The 25,327-nt window shown below is 40.5% G+C and overlaps 1 protein-coding gene across 1 annotated transcript in view; it reads left to right on the top strand.

The window, feature by feature from the left end:
- The window catches only part of LOC134325162 (peroxidasin homolog), an 88,999-nt gene that overhangs the window by 259 nt on the left and 63,413 nt on the right, over positions 1-25,327 (top strand). Inside the window, exon 1 of the mRNA XM_063007243.1 lies at positions 1-281. This exon is cut by the window's left edge and continues 259 nt beyond it. Coding sequence (XP_062863313.1) covers positions 88-281 — 194 coding nt within the window. The 5' untranslated portion in view covers positions 1-87. The remainder of the gene's footprint in view (positions 282-25,327) is intronic.

Here is a 25,327-nt window from a genome sequence, read left to right as displayed (position 1 = left end):
GTACCGGCTCTGTTCGTGGCTGAGTGAGTAACTGTAAGAGCAGTTTGTGCAGAGTTCATGCTTCCTCGGTAGGCTGGTTGGTTCGTTATGGCGCTGTGGACGGAGCGAGCTGTACCGGGTTTTGTGTCTGTGTGTGTGAATGTCTTGTTGCTGGTTCTGGTGTTTGGACCGGAGCTGCTGCTGGCCTGTCCGAGCCGTTGCTTGTGTTTCCGGACCACAGTGAGGTGTATGCACTTAAATCTGGAAACCGTACCAGACGTCTCTCCTCAGACTACCATACTGTGAGTACTCACTTTAATGCTAAATATGCTGGTTTATTAGTACTACTCCTAGCTTTTATATGGACGTCAATAAACGTTGGAAAGCAGTTTATTTAAATTGTAAAGAAATTAAACTTTTAAAGGTAGAATAAAAACAAGATAATGTACAGTATGTATTTGTTTAAAGTCACTTAGTCTTGGTTATTTTAGTTATTATGTCTATTTTATCGAATTACCGTTAATGGTGTTTGTAAATAATGCTAGCATGCTTTTGCTAAATGCTAAGTTTTCAGCTTTATTTATTTATTTATTTATTTATTTTTATTTATTTAATAAACTTCCAGTTTATATATCTGCTGAAACGTACACACAAACAAATAAAGTATAAACAAAATTAGGAAATACAATTCATTAACCTAAAACATTTTTTATGTTATATTAAGTTACATGAAAATGTGTCAAACTCTAGATATTAAAAATATGGTACAAACATAAAAAAATATAGTAACAAAGTCAAGCAATGAGTAGCAACCAAAGTTCTCAGGGATATTTTAAATAGAAAAAGACTTTGCACCCTAAACATACATTCTAATACAAGAAAGAGTGCCATTGCAACCCTATAAACATTCATACTATGGAATAGAATGCCTTTATTTGTCATATATACACTGATCAGCCATAACATTAAAACCACCTCCTTGTTTCTACACTTGCTGTTCATTTTATCAGCTCCCCTTTCGTACTGTTCTTCAGTGGTCAGGACTCTCCCAGGACCACTACAGAGTAGGTATTATTAAGGTGGTGGATCATTCTCAGCACTGCAGTGACACTGACATAGTGGTGGTGTGTTAGTGTGTGTTGTGCAGGTATGAGTGGATAGTCCACCAACCAAAAACATCCAGCCAACAGCGCCCCATGGGCAGCGTCCTGGGACCACTGATGAAAGTCTAGAAGATGACCAACTCAAACAGCAGCAATAGATGAGCGATCGTCTCTGACTTTGCATCTACAAGGTGGACCAACTAGATAGGAGTGTCTAATAGAGTGACACAGTGAGTGAACACTGTATTTAAAAACTCCAGCAGTGCTGCTGTGTCTGATCCACTCATACCAGCACAACACACACTAACACACCACCACCATGTCAGTGTCACTGCAGTGCTGAGAATGATCCACCACCTAAATAATACCTACTCTGTGGTGGTCCTGTGGGGGTCCTGACCATTGGAGAACAGGGTGAAAGCAGGCTAAAAATGTATGTAGAGAAACAGATGGACTACAGTCAGTAATTGTAGAACTACAAAGTGCTTCTATATGGTAAGTGGAGCTGATAAAATGGACAATGTGTGTAAAAACAAGGAGGTGGTTTTAATGTTATGGCTGATCAGTGTATACACAGTGACAGTCAACCAATGAGTAGCAACCAAACCAAACACCCTAAACATACATGCTAATATTAAAACATGCCCTGGTCAGGTGCTGTGTAGATAGATAGATACTTTATTAGAAGGAAGAAGGAACTTAAAGCCCTAGTGTTATAATACAACAAAGAATTATCAGTACAGGTACAAAACAAAAACAAACAGAACATGAATGGAATATTTATTGTACTTTACATATAGTGGATAACTGTGCCAACCAACTCTGATAAGACAAATATATGGAATATCTGTGTGTGGTGTATCAGTAACATGTTAAAATGCTGCTTTTGTTTTGTATATGCTCTTGTTATATTTTGCACATTGGAGCTTGAGAAACGCAATCTCGTTCAGCTGTGCACTCCTAGTTGTATAGTCTGAATGACAATAAAGTTCACTCTGACTTTGACTTTGAAATTACTACCACTACTCGCTTTATGGTGGTAATGTTACTTTATTACTTTATCTTATGCTAGGATTTTCATATGGTGCTTTATTGTGACAATGGCAAATACACGTGACAGACATTATATGTTGTCTGTGTTACTGTAAGAAAGTCAGTATAGAATTAGTAAAGTTATTAGCCAGAGCTTTTTTCAAGTCAGAGCTTTTCTATCTTTATCTTTTCTATCTATTTTTCTCTCTTTAACCCCCCTGCATAGACTTAATATAATGTTTGTCTAATCACCAAACATTTTTCTCAAGAGCTATCTATACAGAAGTTTGTTTTGACCCTAATTCACCTACCACTTGTTCACTGTATTATCTGGATCATGTCTGTTGGGTGAGGATATGAAGTAACCTCTGTAGGAAGATAAATCTCAAGAAACAGGAAGGGTCTAAAACCAGTCATTACCTAGAGTATGCAATGAGCCCTTAATGAGAGAGTTGAGAATTGCTGGAGTTTACTGGTGAAAATGTACTCATGTCCTTCCTTTTACTATTTATCTTTACTGGTGTTTGTGAATAGAGAGAAAGTAATACATTGTCAGCTTGTGTGAATAATTTGTTAATCACATCTTTTATGATCTATGATCGTAATTCCATTTGGGACATTATGTATAATGCAATGAAAAAGAAGAATCTGTGATTTACTTCTCTTGAATTCCTTTGAATGTTTCTGATTTAAATACCCTTTTTGCATCTATCTAAAAAAGTGGCCTGAAAAGATGTAGCTCTGCTGATTAACATCAACTTTTCCTGACAAGTAGCTGCAGCTGTTCGAGCCAAGTAGATTAGATTAGGCGTTCTTGGTACCCTGTTGTTTATTGGTCTTACAGACATGTGGAATTATGGGTCAAAGAAAAGACTTTTTAACTTACATACACTGATCAGCCATAACATTAAAACCACCTCCTTGTTTCTACACTTACTGTCCATTTTATCAGCTCCACTTACCATATAGAAGCACTCTGTAGTTCTACAATTACTGACTGTAGTCCATCTGTTTCTCTGCATATCTTTTTAGCCTGCTTTTACCCTGTTCTTCAAATGGTCAGGACCCCCACAGGACCACCACAGAGCAGGTATTATTTAGGTGGTGGATGATTCTCAGCACTGCAGTGACACTGACATGGTGGTGGTGTGTTAGTGTGTGTTGTGCTGGTATGAGTGGATCAGACACAGCAGTGCTGCTAAAGTTTTTATATACAGTGTCCACACATTGTCCACTCTATTATCTCTCCTACCTACTTGGTCCACATTGTAGATGTAAAGTCAGAGACGATCGCTCATCTATTGCTGCTGTTTGAGTTGGTCATCTTCTAGACCTTAATCAGTGGTCACAGGATGCTGCCTACGGGGTGCTGTTGGCTGGATGTTTTTGGTTGGTGGACTATTCTCAGTCCAGCAGTGACAGTGAGGTGTTTAAAAACTCCAGCAGCGCTGCTGTGTCTGATCCAATCATAACAGCACAGCACACACTAACACACCACCACCATGTCAGTGTCACTGCAGTGCTGAGAATGATCCACCACCCAAATAATATCTACTCTGTGGTGGTCCTGTGGGGGTCCTGACCATTGAAGTACAGCATGAAAGAGGGCTAACAAAGCATGCAGAGAAACAGATGGATTACAGTCAGTAATTGTAGAACCACAAAGTGCTTCTATATGGTAAGTGGAGCTGATAAAATGGACAGTGAATGTAGAAACAAGGAGGTGGTTTTAATGTTATGGCTGATCGGTGTATGTGTTACTTGTTTAAGAGCAGAGGTCAATGGAGTCTCATGACTGATTTAGTCTTGAACAGTTTAGAATTTGAAAGTGAGTCAGTTTTTTCACATTTCTGTAGACTTGCATTAGAAAATGTACTTTGTTTGGATCAGACTGAGTAAAACATGCATGTGATTGTGATCTGTTTTGTGAGGCAACACTAGAGTATGAGAACTGGCTGTAAACAGAAAAATGGAAAACAAAACCCTCAGTTCTGAATCATGAATTTGTTCCCCTCATTTTTTGAAGTCCCATGTGATATACACTCATACTACTTAAGCCAGTATGCATCTGTGCAGACAGAGGCCTCTATTTAGAAGGGAGATGTGTTACAAAGCTACAAGTCAGCCCTCCAGGAGTAAAACATCTGCACAGCAGCCACCAACTTTCAGACAGGGTCACACACAATATGGGGGCATCAGAATTGACACAGAGCCAGTGCTTGAACACTGTTTCCCGGCTTCTGAAATCACTCCATTTGATTATGTTTCATGATTGTGTGTTTCCTCCTGCTTTATCTTTGTAGTATTGAGTTTATTCTGATGGAGATCCATGAAATTCTAAAGCAGATCAGACTGAGTAGAACATGCATGTGATTATGGTCTGTTTTGTGAGGCAACACTAGAGTAAAAGAACTGGTTGTAAACAGCAAAATAGAAAACAAAAAACTCAGTTCTGAATCATGAGTCCCATGTGATATACACTCATACTACTTAAGCCAGTATGCATCTGTGCAGACAGAGGCCTCTATTTAGAAGGGAGATGTGTTACAAAGCTACAAGTCAGCCCTCCAGGAGTAAAACATCTGCAGCCACCAACTTTCAGACAGGGTCACATATATTGGGGCATCTGAACTGAATCAGAGCCAGCGCTTGAACACTGTTTCCCTATCTCAAAAAATTAGCATATCATGAAAAGGTTCTCTAAACGAGCTATTAACCTAATCATCTGAATCAACGAATTAACTCTAAACACCTGCAAAAGATTCCTGAGGCTTTTAAAAACTCCCAGCCTGGTTCATTACTCAAAACTGCAATCATGGGTAAGACTGCCGACCTGACTGCTGTCCAGAAGGCCATCATTGACACCCTCAAGCAAGAGGGTAAGACACAGAAAGAAATTTCTGAACGAATAGGCTGTTCCCAGAGTGCTGTATCAAGGCACCTCAGTGGGAAGTCTGTGGGAAGGAAAAAGTGTGGCAGAAAACGCTGCACAACGAGAAGAGGTGACCGGACCCTGAGGAAGATTGTGGAGAAGGGCCGATTCCAGACCTTGGGGGACCTGCGGAAGCAGTGGACTGAGTCTGGAGTAGAAACATCCAGAGCCACCGTGCACAGGCGTGTGCAGGAAATGGGCTACAGGTGCCGCATTCCCCAGGTCAAGCCACTTTTGAACCAGAAACAGCAGCACTGGACTGTTGCTCAGTGGTCCAAAGTACTGTTTTCGGATTAAAGCAAATTTTGCATGTCATTCGGAAATCAAGGTGCCAGAGTCTGGAGGAAGACTGGGGAGAAGGAAATGCCAAAATGCCTGAAGTCCAGTGTCAAGTACCCACAGTCAGTGATGGTCTGGGGTGCCATGTCAGCTGCTGGTGTTGGTCCACTGTGTTTTATCAAGGGCAGGGTCAATGCAGCTAGCTATCAGGAGATTTTGGAGCACTTCATGCTTCCATCTGCTGAAAAGCTTTATGGAGATGAAGATTTCATTTTTCAGCACGACCTGGCACCTGCTCACAGTGCCAAAACCACTGGTGAATGGTTTACTGACCATGGTATTACTGTGCTCAATTGGCCTGCCAACTCTCCTGACCTGAACCCCATAGAGAATCTGTGCGATATTGTGAAGAGAAAGTTGAGAGACACAAGACCCAACACTCTGGATGAGCTTAAGGCCGCTATCGAAGCATCCTGGGCCTCCATAACACCTCAGCAGTGCCACAGGCTGATTGCCTCCATGCCACGCCGCATTGAAGCAGTCATTTCTGCAAAAGGATTCCCGACCAAGTATTGAGTGCATAACTGAACATAATTATTTGAAGGTTGACTTTTTTTGTATTAAAAACACTTTTCTTTTATTGGTCGGATGAAATATGCTAATTTTTTGAGATAGGAATTTTGGGTTTTCATGAGCTGTATGCCAAAATCATCAGTATTAAAACAATAAAAGACCTGAAATATTTCAGTTGGTGTGCAATGAATCTAAAATATATGAAAGTTTAATTTTTATCATTACATTATGGAAAATAATGAACTTTATCACAATATGCTAATTTTTTGAGAAGGACCTGTATATACTTTAAAGCAAATCCATGTTGATGAAATGTTATGTTGATGAAAGCCAAATTCTACATCTACAAAGTAGAACCTTTGTTTATTATAAAGTGTGACTGAACGCAATACTTTGAACTATTTTAAAAGTGTAAAATCATAGGACATTTTTGGCCAATAAATATAATTTTCTTTTTTTTTCCAAACCTCTCTTAAACAGTACCTTTATTAAGGGCACCAAAGACATTAGAGAATCACACTGGCTGTTGGGGAGACCATTTCTGATCTGATTTTAGTGGTTAGTGCATTTTAGTGTGTGGTTAGTTCATCAAAATGCATGGACACTTCACATTTATCTGCTAAATTGTGTTTAGCCAGTATTTTTAAATGGGCATAACTAGGTCTCTAAAAACATCATACGTTTATCATGTATAGGGTTTATCATTATGAATGACATTCCCACTTCACATTGCAGTGGCTTTCACCCATAAGATCTATTACATTTATGATATTTAAACAAACAAACAAAAATTAAGGGCCCTGCTCAGGGGCTCAACAGTGGCAACTGACAACCTTCTAAATACTAGTCCACTAATGCCAAGTTCACACTACATGACTTTCAATCTGTACATTTCACACTACACAACTGGATGTCCTGCACTCAGGAGTCTTTTCAGTCGTTGTGGTTTTCACACTACACAACTGATCGACGATAAGGGGTTTCACAACTACACGATCTACCATCAGGAGGAATCGCAGATAAGTCTGTCTGGTCTCCCAAACTACGTTTTGTCACGAAAACAAACCCGAGAAGTGACAAGGGGTTTAACTATACTACGTCCAAAAATGCACGTCAACAATAAGCATTGAGTTGATTTGGCTACGTGAACAGCATGGATTGTTCTGTAGTGAGTTGGAGGTTAATAAATATTTTTTGCAGCGCAGTGTTGGTGTTATGTTTTGTCGAGAACGATAAGGTCAGAAATACTGCAAAATGTATGTGCGTGCTGATGTATTCTGATAGAAACTATATTATGCCCCGTCCCACGTTTTACAACTCCTCCTCTGCCAGTCGCCCGACTGATATCCAGATATTTAGCGTGCTCAGATCGAGTCATTGAGTAGTTCACACATAGTGATCGAGGGCCGATCGCCTCCGAGCCGGCAAATCTATCGACGACCAGTGGGCGAGCGATAATCGTGTAGTGTGAACTAGGCATAAGGCAGCTTGGTGGCTAGCACTGTCACCTCACAGCGAGAAGGTCCTCGGTTTAATTCCCAGGTGGAGCAGTCTGGATCCTTTCTGTTTGGAGTTTGCATTCCCCCCCATGTCTGTGTGGATTTCCTCCAGGAGCTCCTGTTTCCTCCCACAGTCCAGAGACCTGCAGTAAGGTTAGAGATTGGAGATACTGAAATTGCCCATGACTTGTGAGAGTGAACTTGGACACGATGAATCTCTTGTAACCTGTAACTACCTGTTCTGACTTGAATGTAACCGAAGTGACCTGGTTCACATAATGTGACAAATTCCACAGTTTAACAAGTTGTTAAAAGTTGGATTTATAATCCTTTATTTATAATCTGCAGACTCAAACATAAAACCAATCATGTCATAAATTTACAGCAATATGTGGTAAACATGATGTTACCACCCCAATAAATATAATCAGGTTTTTTATTCCACATAAGAAAGATATTACACCATATTATTTTAAGTAAGGATTTCTTGTTTTCAGGGTCAGTTTTCATGGAACGATGTTAATTGGTTATTACCAGGGTCACTTCTTTTCAATCCCATGTGATGCAGGCATGTTTATAATTTAACTAATTGCTTTCTTTCTGCAAGAACTATAGTCCTTTAACTACTCTAAAGCAAGCTGTTGAGCTGTAACTTTGGTAAAGCATTACCTACATGAATTGAAATCTTGATAAAGGTTCTCCAAGCATTTTTAGTTTTTTTCCTAAAAACTCTTCCTAAAGCAACGGGACACTCCAAAAAGCACCTCTTTATATTACAGTCCAAAAAAAACTAAACAATTTTGAAGACACAATTTAGGGCTGCTGTGTTTGTAAGCATGTTGTAGCTTCATAGATTATGTTTAAGTATTATTAAGCCAGTTGAGTGGTATATGAACATACACACAGTTACAGTACTTTACAAACACGTGGCTAAAAAACATTTCTATCCAAATGTAAACCTGTAACACAGTCAAACACTGAAAAAAATTAAGGTTTATTACGCGCTTCTAGTAGGTGCCTTATCAGCTCATGCTTCAGCTTTTGTTTACAAATGAGCTGATCCAGGAAATACCTAGCATTTGTGTTTTATTTCAACCTTTCAAACACAATGCCTACCCTGTGAAGTCATTTCATATTCTTAAATAGAAATGAATGTGTGAAAGAGCTTTAAAGCTGGTGACCGCTAGTGGTTGTTTCTAGAACCCTTAGATTAAGACTTTAATTTGAAGCTTTAAGCATCAGGCACTACAACTAAAATTTTATTTTTTCTTTTGTGTTTTTTTGAACGTGATCATCTGTCTGAAAGAGGGAGTCTAGTCCAAGTGAGTCAGTGACAAGAAGAGAAGCTCTATTGTGTGCAATTTGCTGCAGTCAGGCTTTGTCAGGCGCTCATCATCCACGCTATTATGGAATGCAAAGCCAGAAAAATCCCTACAGCTTTGCAAATTTGGACACGGAGAGAGTCAGTAGGGAAGGGGGAGGTGGGGTTGGTTAGTGGAAGAAATTGTGAAATACTGCTGTGCTTTTGAGAGTTACAGTTCATACGCAGCCTGGGGACTTGATGCAGGATGCAGATTGTCATCCAAACACCATTTCAGATGTTAGATCTAACACTAAATAATACACGATGGCCAAAAACTTTGGACATCCGTTCTGAGTTTAATTGAGGCCCTTTTTTTTTGTTCCAGCATGACTGTGCACCTGAGCATAACATGAAGTCCATGAAAACATGTTTGATGAATTTGGTGTGAGAGAACTCCTTTGACCTGCTCAGAGCCCTGACCTTAACCCCATTAAACAAACACCTTTGAAATTATTTGCGTAGTCAGCCAGGCCTTTTTTGTCTGTCATCAGTGCCTGCTCTTTTGACAAAATCTGCACACCTTCCCACAGACACATTCCAAAATCTTGTGCAAAGCTTTTCCAGAATAGTAGAGGCCATCATGGTTGCATGCCAGTATTTCTTTGTTTCTTTTTTCTTCTTTCGGCTGCTCCCATATTAGGGGTGCTACAGCCAGTATTTGGTCCATGTACCTGATCTGTCACAGTTTTACGCCAGCTACCCTTTAAAACAGAACCCTCATATTTTATCTGAGCTTGGGACAAGTGCACATCCCAATGGCTAGGCTGTTTGCCCCCCGTTTAGGCATATCCATTCTTGTCTGTGATGATGCCTGACTGACCAAAGGCATCACTGAGATTTTAAACCCAGATCTCAGCTGTTTCGCTGCATGCAAAATACTGCATTATTTCTTTACTTGCTTTCCACTCAAGCAGTTTGCATGTGAATACCACTTGAGTACATGTTTCCAGAAGACAAGACTGTCCTTATTTAACTCCAGAGGTGTAGAACTGTACATCTGTGATGAATTAGCACATTCATGTCACTTTAATGTCTTGCTGATGCAACATGAGTTTCCCTAAAGAGAAATATGGATGCATTTAGGAAGTGTGTTTCTCCTCTGTGTGAGGCACCCCTGTTCTTGTTTATCTTCACTTGGGTAATCTTTGATTCGCATGGTTTCATGGTTCTTTTGCCAACACGTGTTTGTGTGAAAGCTTGAATCGTGGATGAGCTACAGCAAGTGCTTCACACATGGCAAACAAATGTTCACTGGTGCTAACATTCTCTTTTGATGAACACAATGTTCCTAACAATTCTCAGATTGTTCTGCAGACATTACGAAAGTGTTTCAAAAAGTTAGTACATTAAATAAACTTTACTTTTCGTAATGCTTATAGATTTTACAAAGTCAAGTAAAATTCATTTTCATCATGCTTTTACCAGTGGACATTGTCTTAAAGCCACTTTGAATCCAGAATCCTGGTTGAACAACTCAGAACGAGGACAAAATTCCCTTAATCGTGTAAGAAAGAAACCTTGTGAGGAACCAGATTCAATAGTGACTCGGGCGGCATGGTGGCTCAGTGGGTAGCACTGTCACCTCAAAACAAGAAGGTCCTGGGTTCGATCCCCAGGTGGGGCAGTCCGGGTCCTTTCTGTGTGGAGTTTGCATGTTCTTTCCATGTCTATGTGGGTTTCCTCCTGGAGCTCAGTTTTCCTCCCACAGTCCAAAGACATGCAAGTAAGGTGACTGTGTTTGACATTAAACTTGTAAAGTGATGAATCTTGTTTAACAAGTAACTACCGTTCATGTCATGAATTTAACCAAATTGTGTAAAACATGATGTTAAAATCCTAATAAATAAATAATTTAATAGGGACTCGTCTTTCTTGGGAGGAGCAGAGAATATTTGGAATGAATTAACATGATCAAATGAACAGATATTAAATAGGTAAACGTATATAATAATTTATAAGTAATAAAAAAATGAATATAATTAAGGTTGTGGTTAAACTTGTAGTTCTCTTTCCTTGGTCTGGACCATCCAAAAAATTATATACATTGTAAAATTTTAATCCTGATTAGCTTAGCGTTAACAGTTACATTTGCAACACATGACGCACACATAACATATTTTTCGAGTCTGCCCATGCTGGGCTTAATGCACTTATTTGGGTTGTGTATACTGGGATAATTGTACATGCTGGAAACACAGCAAGAAGTGGTAAAATGGATAAATGATACAAAACAGCACCAGAAATACCTTTACAATAATAATCGTTATAAGTTCATTCTGTTCTCTCACAAAACGCAATTGGGGCTGCATATTGTGACATCGTCATGTTTTTGGTCACCTGGTGAAGAGAGAGCGCCCACCTATATGTGACCACTGTAATACACAAATAACCTTTGAACATTTATTATCAAAGTGCACAAAATATAACAGAACGTCAAAGACTTGCAATACCAAAAACAATGGTTGAAATTTTAACGAAACCAAAACAGAGACTCTGATCAATTTTTTGAAAAATACAAGACTGATAATACACATCTAGAACTAAACACAGAAAGGACACTAGACAAAGAACATGAATAAATAACCTGTACAAAATCTAGGTATCTTGCCATGAGAATGAACAATGTGTAAATGTGGCGTTAAACAACAAATAAACAAACAAAACAAACATGTTTTTGGTTTGTTAAGATGCCTTCTGTATTGTGTTAACACCTGAAACGTATCGCATGAAAATTCAATTAGAAACAGACCAGATGACTCCCCTGCTTGGGGAAGCGCTCACACTTTTATTAAGAAACCGCACTAACCGAGCAATTACACCAGGGTTTTAATGAAACCAAACTTTAGTTAATCATCCTTGAGTTTAGTCTTTAGGTAAAGTATAATGGTGAGGTAGTGCAGTCACGTTCAGCAAGAATGGATTTTTTGGCATCCTAAACCTATGGGCTTTTGTCTCAGGTTTACCAGGTACCACGTCAAAGTAAAAAAAAAATCTGCAAAGATGGATCTTTGATACCACAAGGCACTTTTTACTTTGTATTTTAAATGAATACGTAATGCATACATAAAACATATTTTGATACTTTTAATAAAAACATTGTAATGTGATGAACGTGGCAGTAATGTAGAACAGTACCTCAAACATAATAATAAGCTGAACCAGTTCAGCATTCAGAATACTGTTTTTACACGTCTGGAGCAAACAGTTCATTACAAGCTCTAACTAGTATGCTAATCAAAAAACAGATATTAAAGCTCATCCTAACGACAATACTGTAACTAATATAAAATAAGTTCTACCTGTATTACTAGGACATAATGCAAAATATCCACTTAATTTTTGTAAACTAATTAAGTAACACGCCAGATTCACATGTGCTGAGTTTAACATGCAGTCAGGCTCTTTACTGACTCTAAAATTACATTGTGTGATGATTTTGTTCTGTTGTTCATGATTTAAACAATAGCTTTCCTGCAGCGCTCTTCACTGTTGTACACGTATGCTGGGAATCTTAATTTGGTGAGAAAGACGGAGCTCTTTAGCTCCACTTCCAATCTGAGTAAAGTGTCAGCTGTTAAAATGTCATTAAAACTCATTTATAACAGACTGTTAATCAAACAATGATTTCTTTGTCGGTTAACTAGTTAATTATTAACATCCCTGATTAAAAGAGTCGGTGCACTTTCTAAAGGAGTTTGTTCACCTAGCTGGTTCATGCACACAGAGGTGGTGAGTCTCAAGTTGACAGTCTGAACTCTTATCTGCTCTGCTTTCAATTCAAATCAACCGTCAGCTGTTAGAAATTATTTTAAATGACAGTTTGTATCCAAAGGTGCTTGAGTGGCGCAGCAATCTATTACACTAGCCCACCATCGCTGAGATCCTGGTTCAAATGTCAGCTGTGCTGTCTGTCGACTGGGTGTCTACACAGACATGATTGGCTCAGTTTGGGGGTTGAGGGTGGTGGACAGCTGAAGCTCTGGGTTTAGGGTAATCATCAGGGTATTCATACATACATACATACATACATACATTTTATTGTGTGTGTACACCGATCAGGCATAACCCTGCAACTGTAATGCACTGTGTATTCTGACACCTTTCCATCAGAACCAGCATTAACTTAGCTCATCTGTTGGATCAGACCACACGGGCCTGCCTTTGCTCCCTATGTGCATCAATGAGCCTTTGTCGCCCATGATCCTGTTGCCGGTTTACCACTGTTCCTTCCTTGGACCACTTTTGATAGATACTGACCACTGCAGACCGAGAACACCCCACAAGAGCTGCAGTTTTGGAGGTGCTCTAACCGAGTCGTCTAGACATCACATTTTGGTCCTTGTCAAACTCACTCAAATCCTTATGCTTGATAATTTTTCCCGCTTCTAACATCAACTTTGAGGATAAAATGTTCACTTGCGGCCTAATATATCCCACTCACTAACAGGTGCTGTGATGAAAAGATAATCAGTGTTACTCACTTCATAATGTTATGCCTGGTCGGTGTATATACAGTGTATCACAAAAGTGAGTACACCCCTCACATTTCTGCAAATATTTCATTATATCTTTTCATGGGACAACACTATAGACATGAAACTTGGATATAACTTAGAGTAGTCAGTGTACAACTTGTATAGCAGTGTAGATTTACTGTCTTCTGAAAATAACTCAACACACAGCCATTAATGTCTAAATGGCTGGCAACATAAGTGAGTACACCCCACAGTGAACATGTCCAAATTGTGCCCAAATGTGTCAATATTTTTGTGTGACCACCATTATTATCCAGCACTGCCTTAACCCTCCTGGGCATGGAATTCACCAGAGCTGCACAGGTTGCTACTGGAATCCTCTTCCACTCCTCCATGATGACATCACGGAGCTGGTGGATGTTAGACACCTTGAACTCCTCCACCTTCCACTTGAGGATGCGCCAGGTGCTCAATTGGGTTTAGTCCATCACCTTTACCTTCAGCTTCCTCAGCAAGGCAGTTGTCATCTTGGGGTCGTTATCCTGTTTGGGGTCGTTATCCTGTTGGAAAACTGCCATGAGGCCCAGTTTTCGAAGGGAGGGGATCATGCTCTGTTTCAGAATGTCACAGTACATGTTGGAATTCATGTTTCCCTCAATGAACTGCAGCTCCCCAGTGCTAGCAACACTCATGCAGCCCAAGACCATGATGCTACCACCACCATGCTTGACTGTAGGCAAGATACAGTTGTCTTGGTACTTCTCACCAGGGCGCCGCCACACATGCTGGACACCATCTGAGCCAAACAAGTTTATCTTGGTCTCGTCAGACCACAGGGCATTCCAGTAATCCATGTTCTTGGACTGCTTGTCTTCAGCAAACTGTTTGCGGGCTTTCTTGTGCGTCAGCTTCCTTCTGGGATGACGACCATGCAGACCGAGTTGATGCAGTGTGCGGTGTATGGTCTGAGCACTGACAGGCTGACCTCCCACGTCTTCAACCTCTGCAGCAATGCTGGCAGCACTCATGTCTATTTTTTAAAGCCAACCTCTGGATATGACGCCGAACACGTGGACTCAACTTCTTTGGTCGACCCTGACGAAGCCTGTTCTGAGTGGAACCTGTCCTGGAAAACCGCTGTATGACCTTGGCCACCATGCTGTAGCTCAGTTTCAGGGTGTTAGCAATCTTCTTATAGCCCAGGCCATCTTTGTGGAGAGCAACAATTCTATTTCTCACATCCTCAGAGAGTTCTTTGCCATGAGGTGCCATGTTGAATATCCAGTGGCCAGTTTGAGAGAATTGTACCCAAAACACCAAATTTAACAGCCCTGCTCCCCATTTACACCTGGGACCTTGACACATGACACCAGGGAGGGATAACGACACATTTGGGCACAATTTGGACATGTTCACTGTGGGGTGTACTCACTTATGTTGCCAGCCATTTAGACATTAATGGCTGTGTGTTGAGTTATTTTCAGAAGACAGTAAATCTACACTGCTATACAAGTTGTACACTGACTACTCTAAGTTATATCCAAGTTTCATGTCTATAGTGTTGTCCCATGAAAAGATATAATGAAATATTTGCAGAAATGTGAGGGGTGTACTCACTTTTGTGATACACTGTATATTTGTACGCAGATTTCATTAGGTGTGGCAATTATATTTGCAGTTTACATCAACAGCAAGATCTACATGCTGTCTCCATTTTTAGAAGCCCTCAGGCAAACGACTTGCTGTAAGTTGTGTTATTGTACTCAAAGCACTTTATCACAGTGCTGGAAGGGAGGAATTTCCCCCATGGGATCCCTTTGGCACGCAGCAATGCTACAAGAAACAGGACTGCTACATTCTGTTTGTAACTGCTGTCATGGATTCACTTTAGATCATGTGACAGTTTTGTTCCACTTGATTAAAAACATGTCCAAATGTGCGATGACTTCAGAAAACATGTTTTTAAAGGCGAGACCTTTAAAGCCCTGAGACATTGTGTGTCGTGATACACTGTGAACATTACAGTCAAATATTCAAACCTAGCTAAAATGGTACTCATTATAGACATGAGATTTCCCAGAAATGTTGTAAAAAATGTAACCAAATTGTGGTCAGGTGCATCCTGTTTGTTTTTAATTTATCCTTGAAATGTGGCTGTGTGTCCTTGAGAAATTGGAGTCCACCTGTTGCACTGTGTATTGATTGGATGTAGTTTGGAAAGGCTAACATGATCCATACCAGCTCAAATACATGCTGTCATTGCAGCAAAAATATTTCTTTTTCATGTTTTATCACTACTTTATCTTGGTCAGGGTCGCGCTGGGTCCAAGTTCAAGGGAGTCACTGGGATTAATGGAGTAATACACTACGGACAGAACTTAATTGCTCACCTCAGATACAGCCAATCATGTCCGTAGGTAGATGCCCAACCGGCCGATAGCACAGCTGGGGATTCAAATCCTGGACCCCGGCAGTAGTGGTGATTTCATGCTGATACTAGAATATGATATATACACCGATCAGACATAACATTAAAACCACCTCCTCGTTTCTACACTCACTGTCCAATTTATCGGCTCCACTTACCATATAGAAGCACTTTGTAGTTCTACAATTACGGACTGTAGTCCATCTGTTTCTCTACATACTTTTTAAGCCTGCTTTCACCCTGTTCTTCAATGGTCAGGACCCCCACAGGACAACCACAGAGCAGGTGTTATTTAGGTGGTGGATCATTCTCAGCACTGCAGTGACACTGACATGGTGGTGGTGTGTTAGTGTGTGTTGTGCTGTTATAAGTGGATCAGACACAGCAGCGCTGCTGGAGTTTTTAAATACCGTGTCCACTCACTGTCCACCATATTAGACACTCCTACATAGTTGGTCCACCTTGTAGATGTAAAGTCAGAGACGATCGCTCATCTATTGCTGCTGTTTGAGTTGGTCATCTTCTAGACCTTCATCAGTGGTCACAGGACGCTGCCCATGGGGCGCTGTTGGCTGGATGTTTTTGGTTGGTGGACTATTCTCAGTCCAGCAGTGACAGTGAGGTGTTTAAAAACTCCATCAGTGCCGCTGTGTCTTATCCACTCATACCAGCACAACACACACTAACACACCACCACCATGTCAGTGTCACTGCAGTGCTGAGAGTGATCCACCACCCAAATAATACCTGCTCTGTGGTGGTCCTGGAAGAGTCCTGACCATTGAAGTACAGCATGAAAGGGGGCTAACAAAGCATGCAGAGAAACAGATGGACTACAGTCAGTAATTTTAGAACTACAAAGTGCTTCTATATGGTAAGTGGAGCTGCTTTTGATCATCACTGTAGTTCATTACTTGGATACATGAATAAAGGTTCATTAAATCTTGTACCATTTAGTCCTTCGCCATGGGAGCAAAATACTAGGAAGCTTAAACAGAACAAAAGGTTTGAATAAATGAGTCACTGCCTCTCAGAATCTAATCTCACATGTTCCACCCTGTGTTTAAACCTACTGCCTTGTCATCTGACACTCAGCTATGTTCATGCAGTTCCCCTGTTTGATAATTCAACACTGGTGGTACCCAATGTACCACAAAAATATTTTCCTCTAGTTCATTTAAGGTATTTAGCAGACACTTTATCCATGTGACTTGCAGTTGAATACAATGCAAGCAACTGAGGTTTAAGGGACTTGCTCAGTGGCATCTTGGCTGTGGTGAGGCTTGTACCAGCAACCTTCTGTTCACTAGTCACTAAGCTGTCACTGCTCTTGTGAAAAGTGGGTGGGGGGGTTAAATTTCATTTAAAATTTTGATCACCCTCTTTATCCTGGTTCGGGATGCAGCAGACGCAGCAGTGGTCCAGTAGGAAATACCCTGAATAGGCACCAATCTATTGTATGGCTTCAGCCATCTCTTTTTAAGGCATAGCCAATAATGTCTGTAGATGCCAGTCGGAGAGCACTGCTGAGATTCTTACACAGATCTGCAAAGTAGACTGCTGCGCCACCCATTCTCCTTAAATGGAGAAGAATGCTGCTGACATTCTGGACCAAAACAGCAAAGGAGTGGTATTGGTCACCAATGTCACTCTGAAAGTGACCAGTGCAAAACCTTTCTATCTATAATTGTTGTAGCATTGGCAAATTTTCCACATAAAGATGTTTTTAATGGCTGTTGAACTGCACAATCTGACAGGGTTTATCATTTCCATTCTGTGATTGGTGTTAAATGCTGTTTAAAACAGCTTGTTAAACAGAACTTTGTCACTAGCATCAGTTTTTTCACTGAATATGGTGTATGCAACAATGGATACGGTGTATAGAAAGGTCCGTTGTCGTCTTTGCTATGCTTTCTCTCATTATACCCATCTCAGTTGATGCCACGTCCCTCACAGTTAATGCCACGCTCCCATGCAAGATCAGAAAGTGGGAAAGATGAGACTTGAATTGGAAACTGTAAAATCTGGAGGATAAAAAGGCTGGTGAGTGTGTATTTTAAACAATCAGCCAATCGTTGGAGTTTAGAAGACAGAAGTGCTATGCACATAGTTCAAGTAAATGTTCACATGCAACATTGCAACATCAGTACTGGGTTTGTCAAAAGCTGCTGATGTTATGGATTTTTCATTCAAAATTTTAAGGTTTTTACACAGATATATACATATGTGGTGCCTATAAAAAGAAAGACACTCAGTGGGCAGTAGTTCTGTGGAGTAAAAATACCTTGTTGCCATATTGGTCCAAGCTTACAAAAAGGCTTGGCTAACTCATAACTAGGGATGTCTCGATCACGTTTTTTTGTTCCCGATCATTAATTTTGATCCCGATCCCATACCGAGTCTCAAACCGATACTTGTATTTTCTAGATATTATCTAGATAAGAACTAGATAATACTGTTCACACAGTGCACACTTCAAGTACATTACAGTTATTCAAATTAATCCAATGTATATGTTTAACCACTGAATAGCCCTGCAGTGCTGTAGGAAAAAATTGCCTGCATCCAAGCTATTGCTTAATGTTCTTTTATTTTTACAAAATGAAAGTAAACAAACTTAGTGCAGCATTGTAGTAGTAAAACTAGAACACACAAAATAAAATGAAGGTTCTTTTTGAGGAAAATCAGCATCTCTGCCGTGTTAGAGGACAGCCGGTTCCTCTTCTCATCATATAATAATAAACTCGCTGTATTCGACTGAGTGTTTATTTTTTAGGTGCCGTATCAAATTGGTAGTAATTGTAGATCGTTTGGTTAAATGATATCTGGTTTGTTTCTTATGAGCCACCGTACTTGTAGGCGTGTTGTAACTGTAACAAACTTTTCTGTGGTTGTATTGTGACATTGGTTTGATGGACGTTTCTATGCGAAGTGAGTGTGTTTTGACCCTTTGGGGCTTCCATAGTGCATGGAATAGCGTGCTTGGCTAACGCGATGACTCTAGCTGTCCGCTATTCGGTACCGTAACAGAAGAAGTTAATAAAGTGTTCTGCTCCCGACAATTTGTGAATATACCGTGTATTTATTTCTTTATTAAGCAAGTGCATCACTACGTTGTTTTGTAAACCGGAGTGATCCTTGACTCTTGATCCTTGACTCTAAAATTCTACAGTAATGAACGCAGCTCTGCTCCTACCGCCTCGTGAAACGCTCACATTGCAGACATCACACTTCACTGTTGGACTTGTTTCACTTTCCAATTGAAAGTATTTCCACACAGCGGACATACTGACGTAAAACAAAGGATCGGGCTTTAGGATCGGCCTTAGTAAAGCCGATACCGATCAGTTAAAAAATGCCTCGATCGGCCCCGATTCCGATCTTTGAGATCGGAGCAGGACATCCCTACTCATAACCACTCTTTACGATCATTATTGTATGATTACCACTGTTGTCTTTGGCTTGCTCATTAGGGGTTATTTGAGGTCAAATCTGTGAGGGTGCTATGAGGCTATTGTCTTTAACTTGACTTGACCATATCAGCCTCCACTCTTCTATTTAGCCACAAGATCTTGGAGAAGTTGGGCACTAATGTAAGGCCTAGCTTAGCTCGCTTTAAAGCTTAGTGGATATTGCAGTCGCCTCACAGTGAGAAGGTCCTGGGTTTGATTCCAAAATGAAGTGATCTGTGTTGAGTTTGCATGTTCCTTCCATGTCTGCATGGGTTGTATTAGATAGTAGTTGCACTTGGTGAAAAACCATGTGTCAGATATTGGACATGAATTTAAAATATGCATTTTAACCAGCAGCATTTATCTATTACTAGTTCAAGTTCAGTTATCAGTGAGTCTATCAGTCTAGCCATTACCATATCTAATGTACTTATTTTGGTATATTAGCAGCATTCAGGGGTTACTTGAGGTCAAGTCCGTGAAGGCCACATTGTTTTAATTGCAGTGATAAGATATTTGTAGAAGCTTCTTATTTGATTGGACTGTGGGTCAGACGGTTGACCTTATACTGAAGAGAATTGATGAGCAATCCGTCTAAACAAGTCTAAACAATCAGAGTTGCTTGTCCGAACGCTAAATAGTTTCCACCGTGTGCTGCAGCCTCTCTGTCTGTCCTTTACTAAAAGTGTTGCCTGCAGCAGTGTGGAAGCCCTGTGGAATCCATCCTGGCCCTGTCTGAGCATGCCACAACACACACGGCGCTCAGATTGAGCCCACCATCTGCAAACAGACCAGCCGTACATGGTTACAGAATGGGCTGAGAAGTTTATTTGTGGCAGTAATAAAACAATTTTAGGGGGATGTAATTAACATGGGTGGTGTTTAACGTGTACTTGTAATATAACAATATGATCATCTGTTTATAATTATAAACTGCCACTGCGTTTAGCATACTGCTACTGTGTTATTAGTTTAGTTTTCATTGTTTGTTTGCATCTGTTTTTTTTTTTTTTTCGGTGGATTGCTGAGGTTGGTCGAATTCTAAGCAAAAGTCTTTTACTTAATAAAATTAGGTACTAGCAAATTGGTAAAAATATCACTTGAGTATCTTGTAGTAGTGGCATATCTATCGCAAGTGTTATAGCCAAAGTAGGAGCACTTTGTAGTTCTACAATTACTGACTGTAGTCCATCTGCTTTCACCCTGTTCTTTAATGGTCAGGACCCCCACATGACCACCACAGAGCAGGTATTATTTAGGTGAGGGATCATTCTCAGCACTGCAGTGACACTGACATGGTGGTGGTGTGTTAGTGTGTGTTGTGCTGGTATGAGTGGATCAGACACAGCAGCGCTAAATGTACTAAATATGATATTGGCACACGAAGGGGGGCGCATGTCCAAAAAGGTTGAAAACCCCTGCAATAGATAGTCTGTTTGAAGTCACACTCCATTACTCCATTACTCATCACTTTGCTGTCATGTGTGTGTAAATCATACCCATACCTTTTCCCCCTTTCGGCCGCTCCTGTATTACGGGTCACCACAACAGATCGTTCTGGTATGCATACCTGAATTGGCACAGTTTTACGCCAAATGCCCTTTTTAATGCAACCCTCCGTATCTTATCCTGGACTGGCAGTGGGAGCACACTGACAGGTGTGTCTCCCTGAATGACTGATAGCACCACTGGGGATTTGAACCATGGATCTCAGTGGTAGTGGGCTGGAGTAATTTACAGCTGCGCCATTCGAGCACATCATGCTCTACTAACAAACCGAATGTTACATTATGCTTCACTGCTCCCTGCACAAGCCCAGAACTGAGTTACTATCTGCTTTCCATAAGCATAAATCGAGCTATTTCTTACTGACTTCCTATTAAGGGCAAGCCATAGCCTAGTGGTTAAGGTACAGGACTAGTAATCAGAAGGTTGCTGGTTCAAGCCTCACCACTGCCAGGTTGGTGCTGTTGGGCCCGTGAGCAAGGCCCTTGACCCTCAATTGCTCAGACCGTGTACTGTAACTGTAATATTAGTCGCTTTGGATAAAGGTGTCTGCTAAATGCAGACAATGTAAATGTAAAAATATTAAACTATATGCATCAGCAAAATTTAAAATAATATTCACTCATTTATGCTTTACCACTGCTTTACCCTGGAATCACTGGGAGCCATCTAGTAACACACCCATAACAGAATGCCAATTCATTATGGGACACCCCCAACCAACCTCAGACATAGCCTATCATGTCTATATGTAGACAACCAACAAGTCGATAGCACAGTTGGGGATTCAAAACCTCGATCCCAGCAGTAGTGGGTTAGTGTAATTTAATGCTGTGCCACCCAAGCGCCTGAGAGGATTATTACTTTTATTAATAGAACAAATTATATGGGAGTATTTAAGAGCTGGAGTAACAGAAACCTTTTAAGCTTCTCTTAGTCAGTTCAGCTTCCCATTAAAGAGCTGATGCATGTGTAATTGTTGATCTGGGCTTTTGAGTTCCTCTGAACAGAGATACAGATATCCTTTGTTGTGACTACTTGCTGTTTTGGTTGATTTTGAATGCTTTCAGACAGCATCAACTGAAGCATGTGGACACATGGTTGTTTGGCCGTTATGTGGATCCCTGGCTTTTATAGAGAGTAGAATACAGTAGACCCTTGACTTACGATTTTAATTGGGTCCAAAGGGCTGTTCTTAAGTCAAAATGTTCGTTAGTTAAACCTATTTTTCCCATAAGAAATAATGTAAATAGAATTAATCCGTGCCAGACTTCCCAAACCCCCCCCCCCTTACCTAACCATTCTAATGTCTTAAAAGGTCTTTTTGTTATAAATACAAGTATATTTTTCCTTAAATCTTAAATTATAGAATAGACATTACTGTAGTACACAATAATAAACAACAATACACAGTAGTACTGTACATAAAAAACACACATTCCGTACAGTACGTGTGCTGTATAATACACCATAATACATTTCCTTCTTTTTATATAAAATGTATCTACCAGAAACAACAACTCTCAGATTTCTCTATTATTTCCTTCTTTATTTCAATAATAAGAATACTTTACTCAGCCGAATTCCTTCTTCTCTCTCACTCACTGTCCCCTCTGTCTGATACACAGTGACAGCTACTGGCAGGAGTAATTCTACAACAACAAATAGTGTTTTTTTTTTTCATTTTCTCACCGCTACGCTTTCTCTGCACTTTCTTTGGGGACATTTTAATACTGAATATAAAAAAACACCGGAAAAACACCGTCCGCTGTCCGAATGTTTGCTCACTGTATATATATACAGGGGTTGGACAAAATAACTGAAACACCTGGTTTTAGACCACAATAATTTATTAGTATGGTGTAGGGCCTCCTTTTGCGGCCAATACAGCGTCAATTCGTCTTGGAAATGACATATACAAGTCCTGCACAGTGGTCAGAGGGATTTTAAGCCATTCTTCTTGCAGGATAGTGGCCAGGTCACTACGTGATGCTGGTGGAGGAAAACGTTTCCTGACTCGCTTCTCCAAAACACCCCAAAGTGGCTGAATAATATTTAGATCTGGTGACTGTGCAGGCCATGGGAGATGTTCAACTTCACTTTCATGTTCATCAAACCAATCTTTCACCAGTCTTGCTGTGTGTATTGGTGCATTGTCATCCTGATACACGGCACCGCCATTGGATGCACATGGTCCTCCAGAATGGTTCGGTAGTCCTTGGCAGTGACGCGCCCATCTAGCACAAGTATTGGGCCAAGGGAATGCCATGATATGGCAGCCCAAACCATCACTGATCCACCCCCATGCTTCACTCTGGGCATGCAACAGTCTGGGTGGTACGCTTCTTTGGGGCTTCTCCACACCGTAACTCTCCCGGATGTGGGGAAAACAGTAAAGGTGGACTCATCAGAGAACAATACATGTTTCACATTGTCCACAGCCCAAGATTTGCGCTCCTTGCACCATTGAAACCGACGTTTGGCATTGGCACGAGTGACCAAAGGTTTGGCTATAGCAGCCCGGCCGTGTATATCGACCCTGTGGAGCTCCCGACGGACAGTTCTGGTGGAAACAGGAGAGTCGAGGTGCACATTTAATTCTGCCGTGGTTTGGGCAGCCGTGGTTTTATGTTTTTTGGATACAATCCGGGTTAGCACCCGAACATCCCTTTCAGACAGCTTCCTCTTGCGTCCACAGTTAATCCTGTTGGATGTGGTTTGTCCTTCTTGGTGGTATGCTGACATTACCCTGGATACCGTGGCTCTTGATACATCACAAAGACTTGCTGTCTTGGTCACAGATGCGCCAGCAAGACGTGCACCAACAATTTGTCCTCTTTTGAACTCTGGTATGTCACCCATAATGTTGTGTGCATTGCAATATTTTGAGCAAAACTGTGCTCTTACCCTGCTAATTGAACCTTCACACTCTGCTCTTACTGGTGCAATGTGCAATTAATGAAGATTGGCCACCAGACTGGTCCAATTTAGCCATGAAACCTCCCACACTAAAATGACAGGTGTTTCAGTTATTTTGTCCAACCCCTGTATATATAGAGAGAGAGAGAGACGGTTGGAGTCAACTTGTTCGTGACATCAAGTGTTTTGCGAATTTCTGTTCGTAACCCGAAATGTTTGTATGATAAACCGTTCGTAACTCAAGGGTCTACTGTGTATGTATTAGCCTGGTATTAAGTAAAGTGGTAATAAGACTAAATAGAGGGATCTAGGGTTCGACTCCTCAAAGATTAGGTCAGGTGTCTACATACAGAAATGATTGGCTAGAGGTTTGTTACTGCAAATTGTGCCCAGTGATTCTAGGGAAGCCAGTCCCAACACAGGCCTGACCAGGATAACATGGTAGTAATAGTAAAACATAAAATGAAATACGTATCTGTGTCTACTAAGCACTCTGTTCAGGGTGTTCTTGTTTTGTGCCCAGCATTTCCTTAGTGAAACCAAACCCGATACGACCTTGGCCAGGATAAAGTGATTGATGAAAATAAAATGAGTCATTGGCAAGCTGACCATTACAGCTAAATATGCTAAGAAGCAACCAGTGTCTTAAAGCTATTTATTGTAAGAAGGTCAGCTGAGTCCTTCCTTTACTTTGGGTCTATTTTACACACATTTACATACAGCTGCAATCAGAAATATCCAACCACTCAAAAAAAAAAAAAAAAAGGATTTAAAACTAGACTTTGCTCTAAACTAAGCTTTTATCAGTTAAATGATAAAATAAATAAACAAAAAATTAATTATTTAGTATTTTAGAGTAGCAGGATATTTTGATTATATCCCCATGTCACAATTATTACTGATCTTAAAACCTACTGCTACTCTTCTGTAAGTTGGGTTACAGCATGTTTAAACCATTGGGAACTCAATAATGACCTTTAATTAGCTTTAGCTTTGATATATAAACACTACTCAGAGATGTATTCAAGGTGTTTTGCAACCATGGTGAAATCTAAGGAACTGATACAAAAGCTGAGAAAGGGGAGATTATGTTAATGCACCAAAAGGGAAATGAGTGCAAGACCTTGAACATTCCTTAAGACGTCATTGGGAATATTGTCCGGAAGTTCCAAACTCTTGGCTCGGCAGCAAACGTCCCTGGCCGTGGGAGAAAATTCAGCATTTCATTCAGAGGTCTTGGTAATCTCATCAGGACAATGAAGAAAAAAAGGCGACCTGATGAGGGCTGGGACAAATGTGTCAGTGGCAACCATAATAAGATCACTTAACAAACAAGGACTTCATGTCTGGACTCAATGATGTGCACCAGTCTGACCAAAAAGCACAGGGAGGTAGACTGAAATACTCTAAAAGGAATTAGTGTGGGGCGGCAGAGTTCTGGAACACAGTTTTATGGAGTGACGGAGCAGACAGGAGGATTATTTTTTTTCAGCTACAGGAACTGCCAGTCTTGGCAGTATGACTGTCTAGGAACATTTTAAAATGTATTAATAAAATCTAAATAATTAATAAGTAACCATTACACATTACATAAAGATTTGAATGTTTTGCATCATGTCTCAAGTGGTACTCTTGTTTATCATCAAGTTCAATAATGTGTTCAGATAGTGCTTTAAGATACCGACTGCATCACTTTTTTGATTAGCATGTTTATTTAATTACTCCAGTTATGAGGAATCCCCTCCGGCACCCTCCCTTGAACAACAAGCCAATCGTTGTTTGTGTAG

The sequence above is a fragment of the Trichomycterus rosablanca genome, chromosome 13, assembly GCF_030014385.1.
Source record: "Trichomycterus rosablanca isolate fTriRos1 chromosome 13, fTriRos1.hap1, whole genome shotgun sequence".
In the NCBI taxonomy this organism is placed as follows: domain Eukaryota; kingdom Metazoa; phylum Chordata; class Actinopteri; order Siluriformes; family Trichomycteridae; genus Trichomycterus; species Trichomycterus rosablanca.
This window is presented reverse-complemented; position numbering and strand designations above follow the sequence as displayed.